The 18,295-nt window shown below is 40.7% G+C and overlaps 1 protein-coding gene across 1 annotated transcript in view; it reads right to left on the reverse strand.

The window, feature by feature from the left end:
- Nucleotides 1-13,042, reverse strand: part of SVOPL (SVOP like) — a 31,548-nt gene extending 18,506 nt beyond the window's left edge. Inside the window, exons 1-7 of the mRNA XM_042470000.1 lie at nt 13,019-13,042; nt 12,806-12,904; nt 10,596-10,667; nt 8,583-8,707; nt 5,858-5,921; nt 3,843-3,968; nt 1,679-1,807 (exon numbers count right to left, since the gene is read on the reverse strand). Of these exons, the coding sequence (XP_042325934.1) occupies nt 1,679-1,807; nt 3,843-3,968; nt 5,858-5,921; nt 8,583-8,707; nt 10,596-10,667; nt 12,806-12,892 (603 nt within the window). The 5' untranslated portion in view covers nt 12,893-12,904; nt 13,019-13,042. The remainder of the gene's footprint in view (nt 1-1,678; nt 1,808-3,842; nt 3,969-5,857; nt 5,922-8,582; nt 8,708-10,595; nt 10,668-12,805; nt 12,905-13,018) is intronic.
- Nucleotides 13,043-18,295: the final 5,253 nt, after the last annotated feature.

Below are 18,295 nucleotides of genomic sequence, written 5' to 3' on the forward strand. Positions count from 1 at the left end.
CTCCCTACAGTGTGTGTGTGTGTGTGTGTGTGTGTGTGTGTGTGTGTGTGTGTGTGTGTGTGTGTGTATCCAGTTTTCTTCTATGCCAACATCCTCTGAAGATGCCAACCACAGATGCTGGTGAAATGTCAGGAATAAACTCTTCTAGAACATGATCACACAGCCTGAAAAACCCACAAAAAACTATGGTACAACCTATGCCTAGAATCCCCATGCATGTATATTGGTTCAGCTATCCATTTTAATTAAGCAGGGGAAACAAGACATATACCAAAAATAAACAGCTTGTATTTTATAAGGTCTTAACTTCCACTGATAAATTAAGTACAGTGCTCCCTCGGGTTACGAAATTAATTCGTTCCGCCGCGGCGTTCGTAACCCGATGCATTTCGCAAGCCGAAAAGGGCTTTCCGTTAGCGCTGGCAAGCCGCGAGTTTGAATTTCGCGCCAAAAAAAAATTCGTAACCCGAAAAAACCTTCGTATCCCGGAACAGTTTTTTCCAATGGAACTTTTTCGTATCCTGGAAATTTCGTAACGCGATCAATTCGTATCCCGGGGTACCACTGTATCATGACTGTCCTATGCTTGTTTTAGTCATGATGGATAATAATGACAAAGAGTTCCATTATTCCTCCATCTCAGCAACACATTTGATTATTTAGCCATGCTGGCTGAGGAATTCTGTGACTGGCAGTCAAAGGCCTACTAAATCTAGAAATTTTAATCTAAAATTGACTGAAAAACTTGGATTGATTCATCCATGGGTCAATGTATGTATTCTACCTTAACTCTTTATAAAACAGAACCATCCCCTTCTTTGAGTAATGTGGTGAAAATCAAGAGCTTAGTCCATCCCAGGAGAACCTAAATGAAGCAACAACCCTTTCCATTCTCTGCACCATGGTAGTGCTTCTGGCCTTCTTGGATTCCTAGGCAGGAAAATGGCAGAAGCAGGAGTTCTTTGGCACTTCCCCTCAAAGAAGAGCCAAGAGAGTAGAGGGGTTTAGTGCTTCTTTTAGGTTTACATGACGGATTAAGCTCTTCCCTTTTGTCATTCTACTCAGGGGATTCTAGTGATGTTATTCCAGTGATGCAAAATTACACTTTGAGGGATTTAAGTAAGACATTTATAAATGGTGGTCAGCTTTTCTGAGTAAAAATCATGCAAAGTTAACATATTAAAGTTAAAGGCTTTAATCATTGCTAATGTAGTCATCATTTTCTTTTCTTTGCTGTTACATTGTTTTTGACATGTGCATGCTGCCTTAGCCTTGCCTGCACCTGGTCGCCTCTCCCACACATCACACAGTCATGATTTACTATAGTTTCCTCCTCATCTATCCAGCCTTTAGGGTGAGCACAAACAGTTATTTATGTCTGCTGGAATTTTGTAAGTTCTGTAGCTTTTCTTTGCTTTGTCTATTTTCATCCTTTATTAAGTACCCCTCAGTTTTACCCTCAACTTATTCAGGGGTCATATCAAAATCCATAATTTTGGCCCTGCCCTCAACATATACATGAGGTCGATTTATACACAAGCATATATGATAACTTCTGCAATGTCTGCTTTGGCTCTTAATTTGGTAATTATCATACCAATTAGCCATGGGTCTATGTTGGGATCTTATCATTTCATCCCCAAGTCAATCAGCAAAACAAGAACATTCTCAATCTTACATCAACAGGTTCCACCAATTTTCCTTCAGGCATAACAGAACGATTCATTTTAGCAATCCACTGCAGTGTAGCAAGGGCGGCCTTCTCATTTCCACATGAGACATTATACCGAGCAGACTCAGGGATAAACTGCAAGATGTAATTGAGTAGGAAAAAGCATCTTCAGCAATACAAGTTTCCAGGTAATAAAGACTAGACTGTATTTATTAATTAACAGTAATAAAGTTTGTCACACTCCACAGACTATATAGTCAAACCTTATTAACAAATACAAAACTTTATATATATCATAATTCAGAAACAAAAGTCTAGAAAAGGCACCCTCACTTGAAGACTATCTTTCAGCATCAGATAATTGCATTCTTGTCACTCTGAAATATTTCAGCACAGCTAACGGTAACAATGGATTTCTATCTGACAAATGTATGAATAATGGTGCTGATATATTTGATAAAATAGTCAGCAAACCAGAACTCATAAATGCCAAGGATAGAAATTATAACAGAGATCATGTTTTACAAATTCCATCACCTGATTAAGAACAAAGCAAAGAATGTTATCTCACAAACAATTCTTTACAGCAGGGACGGACCGCTGCAATCTTCTAAATTATTGGTGCATAAACTTTGGTCCTCCAAATATTTGGGGCTTTAATTTCAAAACAAACACGTCCAATGACCAGGGCTTCTGGAAGTCCAAAACATCAAAGATGATGATGGAAAGCAGGGAATCTGGAGGGCCACTATTTCCTGCTTTTAACAAGGGAAGGGAAACATAACCATCCTCAACTTTTTACATATGAAAACCAGGACACATGTGACCAAGCAACATTGTAGTGTTGTCAAGAGGGCAGAAGTAATTAATGAGAAAGAATGCATAAGTAGTTTGCTTTTGCCTACTCCTACTGGGAAGGGCAAGACTCTGCCCCTCCTCCTCCTCTCCCCCAACTGAGCTAATTGAATGCAAACTACCTTTGCATTTTGAACTCTGCTTGCAGCAACTGAAGTAAGCTGAAACTGTTAGTTTCACCTTTTCTGACTACAGATTTTTTTAAAAAGAACATATTAAAATTATTTAATTTAATTAAAAAAAACCACAGGGCAACGCTTAAGTTTATTTATTTTATAACCATAATTCATTACCACAGAGGAGATTCAGACCCAGTCTTGGAAGAGCTAAGTAATTTTGCATTTTTATAAATTCTTGGTGTATTTTTTAAAAAAACAAATCAAATATTTGACCTTCCTTAAAAGGGAGGGACAAGAAAGTCTGCTTTCACCAACTACTTGTATGCATCCGGCTCTAACCCCTATGGAATGATTCACATGTCCTGTTTTGAGAAAAGTATGCTTGTGGGCAAAAGTATTGTGTAGACAATGCAAACTCAACTACAGTTTCAGGTCTCTGAACTAAACTGACTGAAAGTGTGCTGCCATTTTCATGGTAATTGCCACTGATCATATCCATATTTGGCAGACTATGTATGTTTATTTAAATGAATATGTAACCAAATCTGAAAAGTACTTCTGGTTTGTCAAATCTCACTTTTGGAGATCCTATCATGGAATTTCCTTGGCAAGATTTATTCAGCATTGTCTTTCTCTGAAACATAGGCCTGTTCTGCAAGGGCATATAGTACGCGCTCCGCTCATACTAGGATTAGAAAGGGGCGTCACTTCCGGACGCCCCTAACCCTAATACGGACTGAGTCTGTACAAAATGGTGGCGCCCGTTCCACACAGGTGCTGCCATCTTGCCGTAGCAGACGTGTTGCGTCTGCACATTGTGCAGCACATATGATGCCGTGAGTGCGCCATTGGCGCCTCACAGTGTCATTAGCGCGCCGCAAAGAGAAGCACCATTTTGCCGCTTCTTTTTTGCAGTGCGGGGGAGTCGCACAGTTTGGCTGCTGTGGCTCCCTCATGGAGCAACTGGCAGCGCCGGCAGACCGCCGCTTCTCAGCGCTCTGTAACGTGCCTAAGATACTGTGATTTGATCAGTGTTTTTCCAGTGAGTTTTCATGGTTGAGTCTCAAACTCTGGTTATTCTAGAGTCCTCATCCAACACTCAAACCACTACACTGCACTACCTCACCAGTTTTCCTACTTCTGCATTAATGTAACTGTATGGGTGTCCTATTAATAGAGTCATAAATCTTCCACACCTTAAATACTAGGATGAGAATGATGCCTGGAAGAGAGGCAGCCCGAACCAGCCACCGCCATCCAATGGTTGAATTAATCACTGATGCCAAGCCAATAATTAATAAGGAGCCTGCCAACCAAAATACCTGTCAAAAGGAGAAACAGAGGTTAAAATCTGAAGCAATGGTGGGACTCTCTCTAGCTATTATTTGCTTTAGCAGCATCTACTCTCCACAGTCACATCAGCATTCATGACTTCTTTCCGACTGTAATTGCTGCATAAAACATTATTATAAAAAGAGATTTAGTTATGCTTTCCAGCTTCCAGCTCACAGGCTGTCAATACAGATTTTGATAAAGCAAGCACTGTGTTCATCAACTCAGCTCTGGAAGGTTGAATGTCAGCTGTCAGGCTTTCTCAGAATGGAATGTGTGGCACAGTCAATTATTGGAGAATAAATTTATTCAGTGCTTATGGGTACACATATTTATTATTGCATAGAATAAAAAGAGAGATGATGATATTTCACAGATGGAACTATGGACTTCTACAGTTCTGGAGACTCAGGTTTATATCCTCATTCAGACTTTAAGTCTGCTAGGTGACCTTGAGCCAGTCACTGTTGCTCAGCCTAACCTACCATAAATGATTGATGTGGGGATAAAATGGTGGAAGGAGAGTCATTACACTGCCTTCTGTTTTGGGGAGCAAAGGCAGAATGCAAATAAGCTACTAGCATCAGTTTTTATTTATACATTTACATTCTGTCTCACCCATGAAGCAGAGTTAGATAGCTGCTAAGGCAGCAAGGTCATGGAGTGGATAGTGATATGTGTCCCATGTGATTCTATGGTGGTTTTCAACCCTATGACCTCCAGATGTTTTTGGAGTTCACTTGTTAGAATGTCAGACTTCTGAAAGCTGAAATCCCAAAATTCTGGAGGACCAAAAACTGAGGGCCAAAACACACTGCAGAAATAATCCAGTTTCACACTGGATTATTTAAAGTGGTATCAAACTGAACTATTTCTGCAGTGTGTTTTGGCCCTGAGAATCACAACCCTGAACTATCCTGCTGTCCTCAGGTAGGATTCAACTAGTCTGGTCAGCTCTCCTACTTGGAACAAGATGGAAGTGCTATCTTGTTCTTTGCATCAAGCAGCAAACACTAGGGTATGGCAAGTCTACATTTCCTCAGACTGAATTATAATCAAAATACAAAACTAAAAATTACAAAGTATTGGATCAGGAATCCATAACTATGGTGTTCCAGACATAGTTGTGCATTCCTGATCCAGTACTTTGTAATTTTTAGTTTTCTATTTTTCCAATCACTTGCTGTTCTAATAAAAAAAAATCCTATTGATTATAATTGCCACTGAATGATGTCAAGTAGATGAGTTGATTTTTTCTTTAAACAGCAGATACCTGTGCCATATCACCAACTACTCCTGACATCCCACTGTTTAAAAAGTAGTTTGGCATGTAGAATAAGAGTCTGGGGCAGAGGGGTTATCTGAGAAATGCAAAACGGACCCCCCTACAGGGTATGGGGAAATGGTGCCATTCTTGGGATCCCAGCTTTTATTGATAGAAATAATTATAGCTCAGACTTTCTATTATGGAAAACTTTCTGGGCTGCTTAATGACATAATACTTAACCCTCATAGTTTAATTTTAAGAATGGGGGCAGACAAAGGAAAAAAACAGAGAAAGGATCCCCATAAAACAGAACAATCAAACAGAACAATTCCAAACAAAATGGTAGCAACTTCAACTTACAAGTGCCGTACACTGCAAAATTATCCTGTTTTATCCTGTCCTGAAATGTCATCCAAATAGGGTTTTCAAGTTAATGTTAGCCCAGGCCCTGAGATTACAAGGCCAAACCCTGAGGCCAAGAGACAGCTCCAGGTGGTGCCACACAGGGCATGATAGGTTGATGCTTAATGATACATGTTTAACGATACATTAAACATCAACCATAAGAGCTCAGAGAATGTCATTCAATTTTTTTATGGTTTTCAAACATACCTGTGATAATGGCAGCATATATCCCCGGTATTTTGTAGGCAAAAATTCTGTTTTTATTATTAGCCTAAAAGAAAAGTTTAAAATAGTTAATATTGTAAGTCATCAGGTAATATGGCTTAGGTCCAGGCTAAGTGACCAACTCTATCTCTTTGTATGAGCCTGGCTGGACCTGGAGATCTTTTGAAAAGTCTCTCACTACCTTCACAGGTATGGTTGGTGGGGACATAAGACAGGACCTTCTCAGTGGCTATCCCTATGCTCTGGAACTCTTTTCCTAGGAAGACTAGAATGGCTTCCTCTTTGCTGTCTTTCTGTGAGTAGGCAAAGGCTTTTGTATTCTGACAGGCTTTTACAACTGAAGGGTTTTTTTTCCCCCAGGAAAGAGCTTTTAAGCTCTTCCCGATACCTTATGGAGAGCCACATGTTCCCCAGTCCTGTTTTATGTTTTCTCTTCTCTCCAGATCCACATATGATCAGCAACTCAAAACATCTGCAGGGTTCACTGAACAAAAAGGGCTTACTTGACCAGCTGCTTATTTATTTTTACCTATGGTCCCCATTCCCTATTCCTGCTTCCAGGATAGATTACACTCTTGTCTTTCACCAGATGTTGGTTCATATATATACATATGAGTTAAAGTACAGTACTTACATTGATCTGTGGATATGTCAACTCAGGTTTTTGTGTTCAATTATTTGACTAAAAATTCTAGACTTATACATGAGTATACATACAGTAGTGCATTCTCCTTATTTCACCTTGCTCTGCAAACAGCCTCTTTAACCTAAGATTTGTCTTAATTTTCAAAAAGAAAAATAAGTTCTCTGTATGTGTGTTTGAATGACAAGCTGTAAGCAATGGTAGTTGGTACTTAATGCATAACACTTAATGACATCACCAGGGGTTGTCCCTAGGTTTCCAAACCGAAACCTGAAAACATGGGACAGCCTGAAACCTTGACAGCTACAGAGGCTATTTGTAGAGCAAGGTGAAATGAGGAGAATATTTCTTCTCACTTACTTAGGGAGGCATGTTAAAGACCATTTAGATGCAGAGCAAAGGGTTCTAGAACACTGACTGGGAGCGAAAGAAAAAGCTAAATAAGTAAATAGATAGACTCTCTGGAAAGCCTTTACAAGGTGCAGCAACAAATCAATTAAGTCTTACAAACTGTAGCAAACTGCTGTTTTTATAGCTAAGCTGGTGATCTTCACAAAATTGTTGCACTGGGAAAAAAGGGTGGCTGACTGGATATAAAATGGTTATACATTACACGACTTATAGTCGTAAATCAATCATAATGCAGACAATAAATCCATCATATTTCAAGCATAATGTGCCATAAATCATGTTTAATGTTTATCATATCTAATTTTAATAAGGTCATAAATCAATCATGTGCCATAATAAATCAATCAAGATGTCATCATGTATTTGAAAAACTATCATTGCTGTCCAGATATTACAGTCAGTTATGAAGAGGCCACATCAGCATTTGTGTAAAGCGAACACTGTGTCCAAAAAGTACTGCAGGTCTTGTGCCCAAAGACTCCTATCCCCTCCGATAATGGATAGTTGTTTCAATGTGGTGAGTGCCAATGAAGCTGACCATTAACACAACTACTAAATTAATAATATAACAATAAAAATACAAAATAGCATGCCCAATTCCTATAGTAGGACCAAGCCTCATACTAAAAGTAAGGTATTACAATTTATCTACTAACTATACCCAATGCACTTAGGAAAGGAGAAAAAAAACCATGCTCCAATAACATGGGGAAATTCCTCCCAACCTCTGAAGGCAACTGGCTGCCACCTGGGGATATGGTAAGCAAAAGAAATGTAAATACAGGGTGGATAGAATGGGTTGCTCGGCAGCGAGGACCTGAATGGCCACCCTGCATACGCCCAAGATTTCTTGTCTTGCAAGACTGGGACAAGATTAGGGATGAGATCTTCTACAAATCTTGCAATGGTCAGAGCCACCATGAGACTGAAGAGCAGGTGCCAACACTGACCCCCACAAAAGCCTGGCACAACAGACTCCTCTGCAAGATGTCGGTAGAGGAAACTTGCTGAGCCCACCAAAGCTGGAGAATTTTCACCCCCACCTGCTGCTTGGAGATGACATGTGGAAACTAGAATCTTAAGACAAGGCCCTGAGATCTGACAACTCTGTGCAGCCTCTAGTGCAGTGGTTACCAACCTGTGGGTCGGGACCCCTTTGGGGGTCGAATGACCCTTTCATGGGGGTCGTCGAAGACCATTGGAAAACACCTATTTAATTACAGTTATAAAGTAGCAACAAAAATAATTTCATGAGTTTGGGTCACCACAACATGAGGAACTGTATTAAAGGGTCGCGGCATTAGGAAGGTTGGGAACCACTGCTCTAGTGGAAGCAGCTTTTTTGGTGAAAGGGGCAGTCTTTTCTTGTGGCTTTTCTAGCTTTCCATTATGAATATTTTTAAAGACATTCTGAGTGGAATTTTTCAGGTTTTATCCGTTCTCTTGACAGCCCTAAGAGTTTTTTTTAAAAAAATCAGTAATTGAGAAGTAATGAATAATATAACAGGCTATTCATTTTTTTAGAAGCAGCAATATTAATGGTAACAACTTGATTTGCACAAGCAATTGCAAGGCATTATGTGATGAACTACTTTTATGTAACTTTCCAAGTTCTGCCCACATACTGACATGTTGTTCACAGTAAGACATTACCCTTGTGCATGACCTGATACACCACATCCCACCATGGTCCGGAGAAAGACAAACCAGATGTACGATGGGGAAAACGATGTCAGCAAGGAAAAATAGGCTCCCCAGATGAAAGAGATGACTAAAATCTGGAGGAGAAGATACACAAAAGAGGTAAAGTGCTTTGAAAGTAAAAGTATGTACTCGCTGCTGAAACACTATTGAATGATGGTGGCGCAGTGGTTAAATGCCTGTACTGCAGCCATTCACTCAAAACCACAAGGTTGCGAGTTCAAGACCAGCAAAAGGGCCCAAGCTCGACTCAGGCTTGCATCCTTCCGAAGTCGCTAAAATGAGTACCCAGACTGTTGGGGGCAAATTAGCTTACTTGCTAATTAGCTTACTTGCTGTTCACCGCTATGATCTTTGGAAGAGCGTTATATAAATAAAAATTGTTATTATTATTATTATTATTATTATTATTATCTTAAGACTGTCTTCATTTAGTGTCACCTGTTGAATCAAAAACTTAGTGTGTTTATTCTAGAGGTAAGAAAATTTAAAAGAATGGGAGCTATGATTGCCTACATCAGTCCAAAGGTCAACCACGAAGCAAACTGAGCAGACATTTTTAAATGGGTGGGAAGATTTCATAGCATGATCACTAAGTAAGACTGTTATTCTGTGTTTACATTGTTGCTGTTTTGGACGTTCTTCCTGACTGAAATCACAAGTCTAAGTCTACCCTAAATGGCTTGGGCCCAGGGTACTTGGAGGACCACCTCTCCCCATATAATCCGCCCCGCACACTCAGATCGCTCGGGAAGCTACTCTTGAGGGTTCCAGATACTAAACATTCTATGACTGCATGGAGGGCATTTTCTATCTCGGCCCCACAGCTTTGGAACTCTCTTCCCGACGAGCTCCGCTCAACCACCTCCCTCGACCTATTTAGGAAGAGATTAAAAACCTTTCTCTTCAAACAAGCCTTCCCCCAGACGCTGTAATGCCCCTTCTCCCCCCCTCCTTTGCACTTGTACTTCAACTATTCTTGTTGTTTTGTAATTTGTATTTTTAACTTTGTCTGTTACTGTTTTTTATATCTTGTATTTTATTGTATGTTTTATCATTATGTAACCCGCCTTGATCTCCAAGGAAAGGCGGGATATAAATAAATGATTGATTATTTATTATTATTATTATTATTATTTCACTAGAAAACTTGCAAATCCTTCAAATTTTTAAATTTTTATTTTGATGCTGCATTTTTTTTGTTCAAATATTGTATCCAAACATGCTGAAGAAAAAATATTTGTATATAATAGATGACACCCTTACATATTTTAAAAATCCATGGAGGGTACATTAGGAAATGACTTTAAAGATTTTCTTTGGCTGGTGGAGAAAGTGAAACACAGTTAGCCTTTTCAGCCAAGGAGGGGTGGTGTTTAAAAATGCACTGTGAACTCATGAGAGGAATGAAATACAAAGAGTTTTCACTGAATGAACTGTGCTGAGAATAGAGCAGAGCTATTAAAAGCTGCCTTTGTGCAGAGCGGTTGTTATATTTGGGCAAGTGAGGTGCCACCTACTTGCCCAACTCCCAACCAGAATGGGGTGTAAAAGGTGTACTGAATCCTTTCAAGAATCCTTGTTCTCTGCAGCTACAGAGAGCAGGACTGGAACCAATGAGTGGAAAATGCAGAATGCAAATTTCAGCTAAACATTTAGAACCAACTTTGAAAGAGTTGTTCTACAGTAGAACTAGCCCCTCAAGAGATGACAGACCTGCCTTCACTGAAGGTATTAAAATAGGGTTTTGTCAGCCATCTGTTCAAGATGGCATGGCAGCATCCTACAAACTGCTGGTCCTTGATTAAAAAGAGAAGTAGGTACATGACCTTAAAATCCCTTCCAACTCCCAGTATCTCCACTCAATGATCCTGGGTAATATTGGTGAGAAAAACCTCCAGAAAATGAAACAATAATTTTATATAGCAGTCAAAGAAGCACTCAACAAAACATCCTCTAACTTACCTTCCAACGGCCATATCTATCAGCTAGAACTCCAAATATTACACTGGATACCATGTAACCAAAGAACACCATCTGAAAGAATTGGAGAGTAGTATGTATTGGCAAACTGGTTTGTGTTTATATTTTTATGATGCATATTGCTACACATTAACTGCAAAACAAAGAAGTTTGAGAACTAGAAGTGCCAATTCTAGGTTTTGGAGGGCTTCTTAAGAACATGCCTTCAGTTGGTCCTTGTCCTTGAATGGGCTTATCTCCTTGGCAGAATAACCACTACTCATTCCTTTGCCTTCTCCCTCTGGACCTGATTATCTCATTGTCCAGATAGAAGGCTAGTCACTTACACACACACACACACACCCGCTCACAAGAGGAAGTGCACCACCAAGAGGTGGGCAAAAGAGATAGAAGCATAGAAGTACAGTACAAATACTAATTTACACATATATGTATGCAGATCTAGAAAGAATGGCTATAATTTGGATACATCCCTCTATAGTGTGGAAGACTGTGACCAGTCATCTGTTTAGATTCATGTACAAACCCAGAGATCAAGCTGGATGAGGGAGTCCCGAAGTTGTAGTCCAAAAAATAGACTTTCCAGTTTCTGTTGTTTTGTCTTTGGACTCTGATCATCATAGTGTTGATAACGCTACAATCTTGGAACAAGATTACTGGAGACTGGCTTTGGTGATATGTGGTTTATCCACACCAGGGTTGAAAATTGTACATCCCTCTAGGTTTTGGTGAACTGAAACTCTCAGCATTCCTCAACATTGATTGTGCTTGCAAGGGCTGCTGGGTACTGTAGTCCAACAGCATCCAGCTTGATTCCTACCTTTACTCTACACTTATATACAGGTTGAACTTGTGAAGTAGAGACCTACAGTATTAATCAAGCCTGGAGACATTGCCTTACCCGTCAGTTTCCCAACCACCAATTTTAGGATCCCCCAATGCCATTAGATTCTTGCAGAGAGCATTAAGATCCACCAAGGCCATTGGATTCTTGCAGAGAGCATTAAGATCCTCTAAGGCCATTGGATTCTTGCAGAGAGCATTAGGATCCACCAAGGCCATTGGATCCTTGCAGCTCTCTGTTTCTTCCAGTTTATCTCCAAAATCTGCTCCTCTTTTAATTTTAGAAACTTTTTGTTAACAACCACCTACCACAGGGTGAGGAAACTACTTCAGTAGTATTTGCTGGCTATTGCAAATATTTAAGAGCTAGGCTAAACAATTTTGACATCCAAGTACTGTACTCAGCTTTTTGTGTATGTATGTATGTATATATGCATCTGTCTATCTAATCAGAGACTCTAGACTGGGTGTACATATCTTTTGCTGGTGGAAGGTATAATTTTAGCAAGTCTCTCTGTGTGCATGAATGAATGAAATAAAAGATTCCTGAAAAGTCATTTTGACAACTGTCCCATTTCATTACATTACTTTCAAGTCCAATAGTTGAATGGTCGAATCTTCACTAAAGTTTTTCATTTGATGCTCTGGTCAAAGCCAGACAACACTGTTGGTGCAAGATAAAACCTCTCCATCTAGTCTGGGTGGAGCTATGCCTGTATATTGGGGAAAGTACTGCTGGGTTCATCATACACTATCTCTGGGGTAACTCCAGGCCATCTGGAGACTTTCCAGTTATCTGATGTAACAGCAATCCCAACTGAACACATACAGATCTTTAACTTCAGTAACAGTCATTTGTTCACAGTATGATATGGTTGTTTAAGAGAGACAGACTGCTTGTTCAAGAGAGACAGGTTGTTCAAGAGAGCTCCAGATTCACATCTCTACCTGAACCCTTCAACTTCCTTGAACAACCTCACAAACAAATTGACATAAGTAAATTATAAAATAGTATTATAAGCATATTGTCGCAGGAAAAGTCCTCTGCAATATTTCTTTGTATGTTTAAGCATTGCATGATGATCAGGGTTCAAATCCCAGCTTGGCCATCACTGGGTGACCCTCGGCAAGTCACACTCTCTCAGCCTCAGAGGATGGCAAGGGCAACCCCTCTCTGAAGAAATTTGCTGACAAAAACCTTAGGGTCACCATAGGTTGGGAATGAGTTGAAGGCACACAACAACAGCAAATAAATATTTTAATTAATAAATAAAAATATAAAACAGATTCCTTTCCCCTCACTAGTATCAAGCTGGAATTAAAATATGGGTGATATAAATGCTACTCACAGTTGTCACTAAAGCCACTTGCCAGTTTCCAAGTTGCCATTCACAGCGGATGACAGGACCCACTACGGCAATCAGCATAATTTCCATGGCTTCTACGACCTTCAGGGATAATAAATACATATAACCGCAGTCTCTAACATTTTAAGGACAAATGAAGGACTTGCCTATAATTCTTAAATTATCTTTCTAAGAATCAGAGCCTGGAAAAGTTACCTTTCTGAACAACAGCTGCCAAAATCTCCCCACGCAGCCTGGCTGGGGAAGTCTGTATTCTGTAGCCCCAAAATTAACATTCCAAATTGCTCGGATCTGTAGTGCAAAACATGTAACATTTCCAAGCTGTGTGAAGTATTATTATCCAAACTCTGTCCTTCACTGTTGTACAGCAATAAAGGTTTCCCTCTGCTTTAGGAAACAGAATTCTTTCATTGTGAAATTGCCTTTCTTTTGATATTTCTAAAGCTACAATGGCATGCATTTGATATTTAGACATATACTTGTGGTGGTGGAGGACTCACAGTTATTCTAAAAAAGATCGTCTGAGAGGTGAGAGACCCTTTCTCCACACCAACTGCCACTGCTGTAGCCTCTGAGGGAGAGAAGAGCACCCAGGTACAATGCCCTTTTCCTTGGGTTTTCATGTTGTTTTAAATTGTAAGCCTGACAACAGGAAACCATCAAATTAACAATTTGTAAATTGCTCTTGGAGACCTTTTAACTGAATGACAGTGTATAAATGCTCTGAATGGATGGATGAATGAATGAATGAGATTATTCTACACCACGGCCCCATTCCCACTTACAAATAAATCGGTGTGCAATCTGCATCGATGGATCAATTCGACAGTGGAGCATGGTTCCCACTACATTTGCCCCGATCGCATTTTCCCCTCTAAAATAAACCACTCGTGGATCCCATTCATGAATGAATCGATTCAAAATTATTTGGTTCCAGCCGGCCGAAGGGGAAATTTAAATCGAATCCAATCATCATGTGGTTCTCACATGTGCAGATTTGATTTATTGAAAAAGCAGCTGAAAAAATTAGCATCAAAAAGACGTAGGTTAAATGGTTCTAGTGCATGGCCTCCCTCTCGGAATCGCTTCAGCAATTCAGATTAAGTGGGAACCAGGGTTGTTTGAACCAGTTCAAACTGATTCACGATCCGATTTAAAAGCTAGTGGGAATGAGGAATGTTTTACCTCATCTCACCTGCTTCAGAGTTTTGAAAATTCACCTCAGGAGCTGCAGTATATGATTTGACAGGTTGTGTACACTGTGTGACATCCTCTTCATTCATTACAAGGGCATTACATCTGGCCCATGCCATTGCAATTCACTTTTACAGTAATAGTACAGGCTGGAAATCTCTTCCAACCAAAAGTCTGCCCCCTCCACAACATGGCCATTTCTGTAATGCCAGAGACTAGTTAGATCAATGTGGATGCATTCAGCACTTTTCCAGAAGCTAGACACTCTGAAGCAGGCATCTGTAGAGTGTTATGGCACATCCAGCTACAGGAAAAGAGCTGGATGCATTTCCACTCATTCCCCTGCTCTCCAGCAATATGGAAATGGTCATGTCGGTTAGAGGAAGGCTACACTAATTTTAATGTGGGGGGGGGGGGGGGGGGGGGGGGAGTTGGGGGGGAGTTGGTAATTGTGTGTGAGACTTGGGGCCTTATCACACGTGGGAGGTTTGCAGCTCAGATTTGCAGTCACTCTTGTTCTAGCAACGCGAAACGTGATGTTTTTCACACCAGATCCGGAGTCACTCCTGTCTAGCAATGTGAATTCACATTAAAATGTGATGTTTTATCACACCTGGTTGCCTTTCCATTGCCCTTCTGAATTGAGGGGGAAGCGGAGTCAGTTCAATTCCAGACAAGTCACGTGATGCGAATTCAAGCAAAGTCTGGTGAGTGCACATTGTATTACCACACCAGAGGGTTCAACGATTTGAATCGACACCCTTGTGCATGCTCAATGGGGCTCTGGACGCTGTCCTCCTTCCCTGCCCCATCCTTAGCTGTCATTCTTCGTCGGGGTGAAGGAGAAGTCAGGGGATTATGGGATAGGTCGCAGAGGGTCACTGGGGCCAGGATCGGGGTGAAGGAGCAGTCAGGGATGATGGGATAGGTCTCAAGGGGTCACTGGGGACAGGATGGAGGTGTAGAAGCAGGCAGGGGATGATGGGATAGGCGGCAGGGTGGCAGAGAGGACGAGATGGCATGAAGGAGGAGGAGGGGGATGAAGGAGCAGGACGCAGAGGGCCAAGGAGGGCAACATCGTAGTGATCTTCCACACCAAACCAATTCGAAGTGAAATCGAAGTGAGCGTAGAAGCAGATTTTGGTGAATTCGCTTGTTTCCGAATTCACCAAAATGAGGAGTCAGTGCAGATTGAATGCGGAAGTGCCTTGTAAGAACCCCCCTTGAAAACAAACACGTGAGATAATACATCACGTTTTAGCGTGAATTCGCATCATTGGACCCGTAGTCACGTTGGAACTGAGCTGCAAAAAGCTGCAAAAACCTCAGTGTGATAAACACCATAGCTACCGTGACCTATCCTATCCCTATATCTCCATACCTACATCTCCCAAATGCAGAATCTCATATATAACATTATTTTATATAACATTATATTTTAACATATATAACAAATATAACATTATTTTTAATGTAAATGTCTGACCATTCAAACCCTGGAATCTGGTTAGTACACTGGGCCAGTCTAATTAAACTGTCTAAGAAGTTGCCTGAAACGGGGGGGGGGGGGGGGGCTCTGAAGAAAGCAGCACAATGGGGAAGTAGGCTGTTCAGAGCCAGCAGACTTTGTCTTCCTTCCAGAAATATGCCATGCGGTATCTAGCACATTGTACCAACACGATTCTGGGTAAAATGATATTGTGGTGTGCCTTCAAGTTATTTCTGATTCATGGCAACCCAAGGTGACCCTATCTGGGCAGAGTTTGTTCAGAGTGGATTTTCCTTACAGTGAGGCTCAGACTGAGTGTGAGACTTGCCCAAGGTCACCATTGGGTTTCCATGGGCAAACAGGGATTTGAACCGTGGTCTCTCAATGTCCTAGTCCAACACTCAAATATTATACCACACTGGCTGTAATCCAAGCTAACTCAAGACATTTTGCTGCCTCAAGCAGAAAACCAATCTCACCTCACTGCACCTCTGTCTCTGGTTGGTTATTTTGGTACTTGTAGGAAAAACAATCCCACATAGGTCCTCTCTTCCTCCCCAGTATTAGAAATACAGTAGTAACTGAAATTGTTGTTAATTGCTTTCAGGTTGATTTTATGTATGGTGACCTGCTATGAATGAGAGACCTCCAAGTCACCCTACCATGTACGGCCCTGATCAGGTCTTGCAAAGTCAGAGCAGTGGCTTCCTTGATCAGGTCTATGCATTTGGAAAGTTATCTTAAAACAGATGATCATTTTAGAGTCACGTATGTCTAGCACGAAAAACTTACTCCAGTGCTACCCATGATCATAAAAAGTGCAATGTGAAACCTCCCGAAGCCAATTGTTTCCACAGCATCTGCTACTGTAAATGTCTTCTGCTCTGCATCATCTTCTACAGTGCATGGTTTCTGCTCTAAAAAATGAATTAAAACAAATAGGTTTAGCTATAAAGCTGCTAGTCCCAGAAACTTTAAGGGGCATACCAGTCAGAAACACAGTTAAGAACTTTTTGACTGTGATGGTCTTTGTCAAGAACAGGGTGGGCACAAAATAAAATTCTGATTTGACTCTAGTCCAGGAGTGGAGAAAGTGTGGGCCCTCAGTCACAGGCAACCCATGGAGTCCCATTTTTCAACCAACATAGCCCCATAAAGTGCCCAGATCTCCCTTTTTCCACCTCACAATCAGTTTGTTACTCCAAAAGCTTCAGAAACATCAAAATGCATTTGTCACTATCGTTCAAACTCCTCAACTCCCTGGAAAATGCAGCCTTCCTATCAGCTGCAGATTAAACAAAAACAAAACTGTAAGTGATGTGAATTGTGAAGTCATTTTTAGTCACATTAGAGCTGCCAGTGTGACCTCTGGAGGGTTTCAAGAGTGGAAAAGCCCAAACCCACCTCCATCCCTACAGTTGCCCATTCCTACTCGAGCAAGATATAACTGACTCTGGTGCCACTTTGTAACTAAATTGTGCAATGACACTATCCACACAACCAACATCTCTGGAAAAGAAAATCAGCTCTTGTTGCAAAGTTCTTTCAAGGTGAGTATATGTTAAGCAAACAAATTCTGGTAATGGATCAACTCAGGTCTACCACTGGGCAAGAAAAGCTTAACCAATGTATTATGTTTTCAATACAAAGAAAACCTTGTGAGCAAATCTCTTTTGACAATTTAATGAACAAGTTCACCAAAATTAAAACAAGGAAGTAGTAACTCAAGTAGGCTAACTATTTATGTATGAGATTATCACTAATTGTTGTACTAAAGGACTTTTTGTTTATGTTAATATTAGGGTTGTGAAAGTCCATCAGTCCAACTCTCATTTCAGAGGCATTCCCAATCTGTCCTACTTCCGTATTGAATTGTGAGACTTATTTTTCCCACCAAAAAGAAAATATATGCAGATTTTGTGCAGTATAGTCCAAAGAATGCTTGTCTGTCTCCTTTCTATGGAACAGTTCCTCAAAATATTCTCATGGGTTTTATGCATTTTTAAAATGCAAAACTATCATGCATTTTAAATGCATATAGGTATAGATAATTAAATCACATGGTTTGTATGCATTATTACCCTCCAAAACACACTGCATTATTCACAAGTGTACAGATTTTTGAGACAAGGTGTATTTGGTTCAGTTAGCAGGCTTGAGAGGTACAAAATGTGCATATCCACACAGAAATGGCAATTCACACACATTTCCATTTCTAACTGATAGTCCATGTATTTAAATACATTTTGCTATCTACTAACAGTTTTGGGGAGAGAAGAGTGTTCTAGGCCTGGGACATTAATGGCTTCAAAGGTTCAGACCAAAATGTAGAATTGTTCCTGGAAGCTAACTGGTCAAGGTAGGTATTCTCAATTTTTGCTGAGTTTTGTTTGTGTGAAATGTTGCTTGAGATTCGGAATGAAGAATGAGCAACTCAGGCCATAAAAGCCAAGAAATTCAGCAGAAGAGATGGGTGGGTAATGAAAAACACCTCCCAGAGGGGTCCTAGTTGCACTGGGCCTGCACAGAGGCCAGCCTCGGAGTTGACTCTGAGTAGCTACTCTGAGTGGCTGCTTGGAGTGAGCACTTGGCTTGTCTCATGCTGGCATGAGCCATTCTGAGATTTTGGTGCAAGATCTAGTGAAATCTCAAGCTTTAGAGCAAGATTTGCCAGGCCTACTGTATGTAAGGCCCATCCATGTTGAGGTTGGCCATTCTGGGCCTGGCTTCCAAGGGACCCACTCATCCACCCTCTGTTTACACTGGTGCTTTTTGCCATATCCCCAGGT

This window comes from Sceloporus undulatus, chromosome 5 (genome assembly GCF_019175285.1).
Source record: "Sceloporus undulatus isolate JIND9_A2432 ecotype Alabama chromosome 5, SceUnd_v1.1, whole genome shotgun sequence".
Taxonomy (NCBI): domain Eukaryota; kingdom Metazoa; phylum Chordata; class Lepidosauria; order Squamata; family Phrynosomatidae; genus Sceloporus; species Sceloporus undulatus.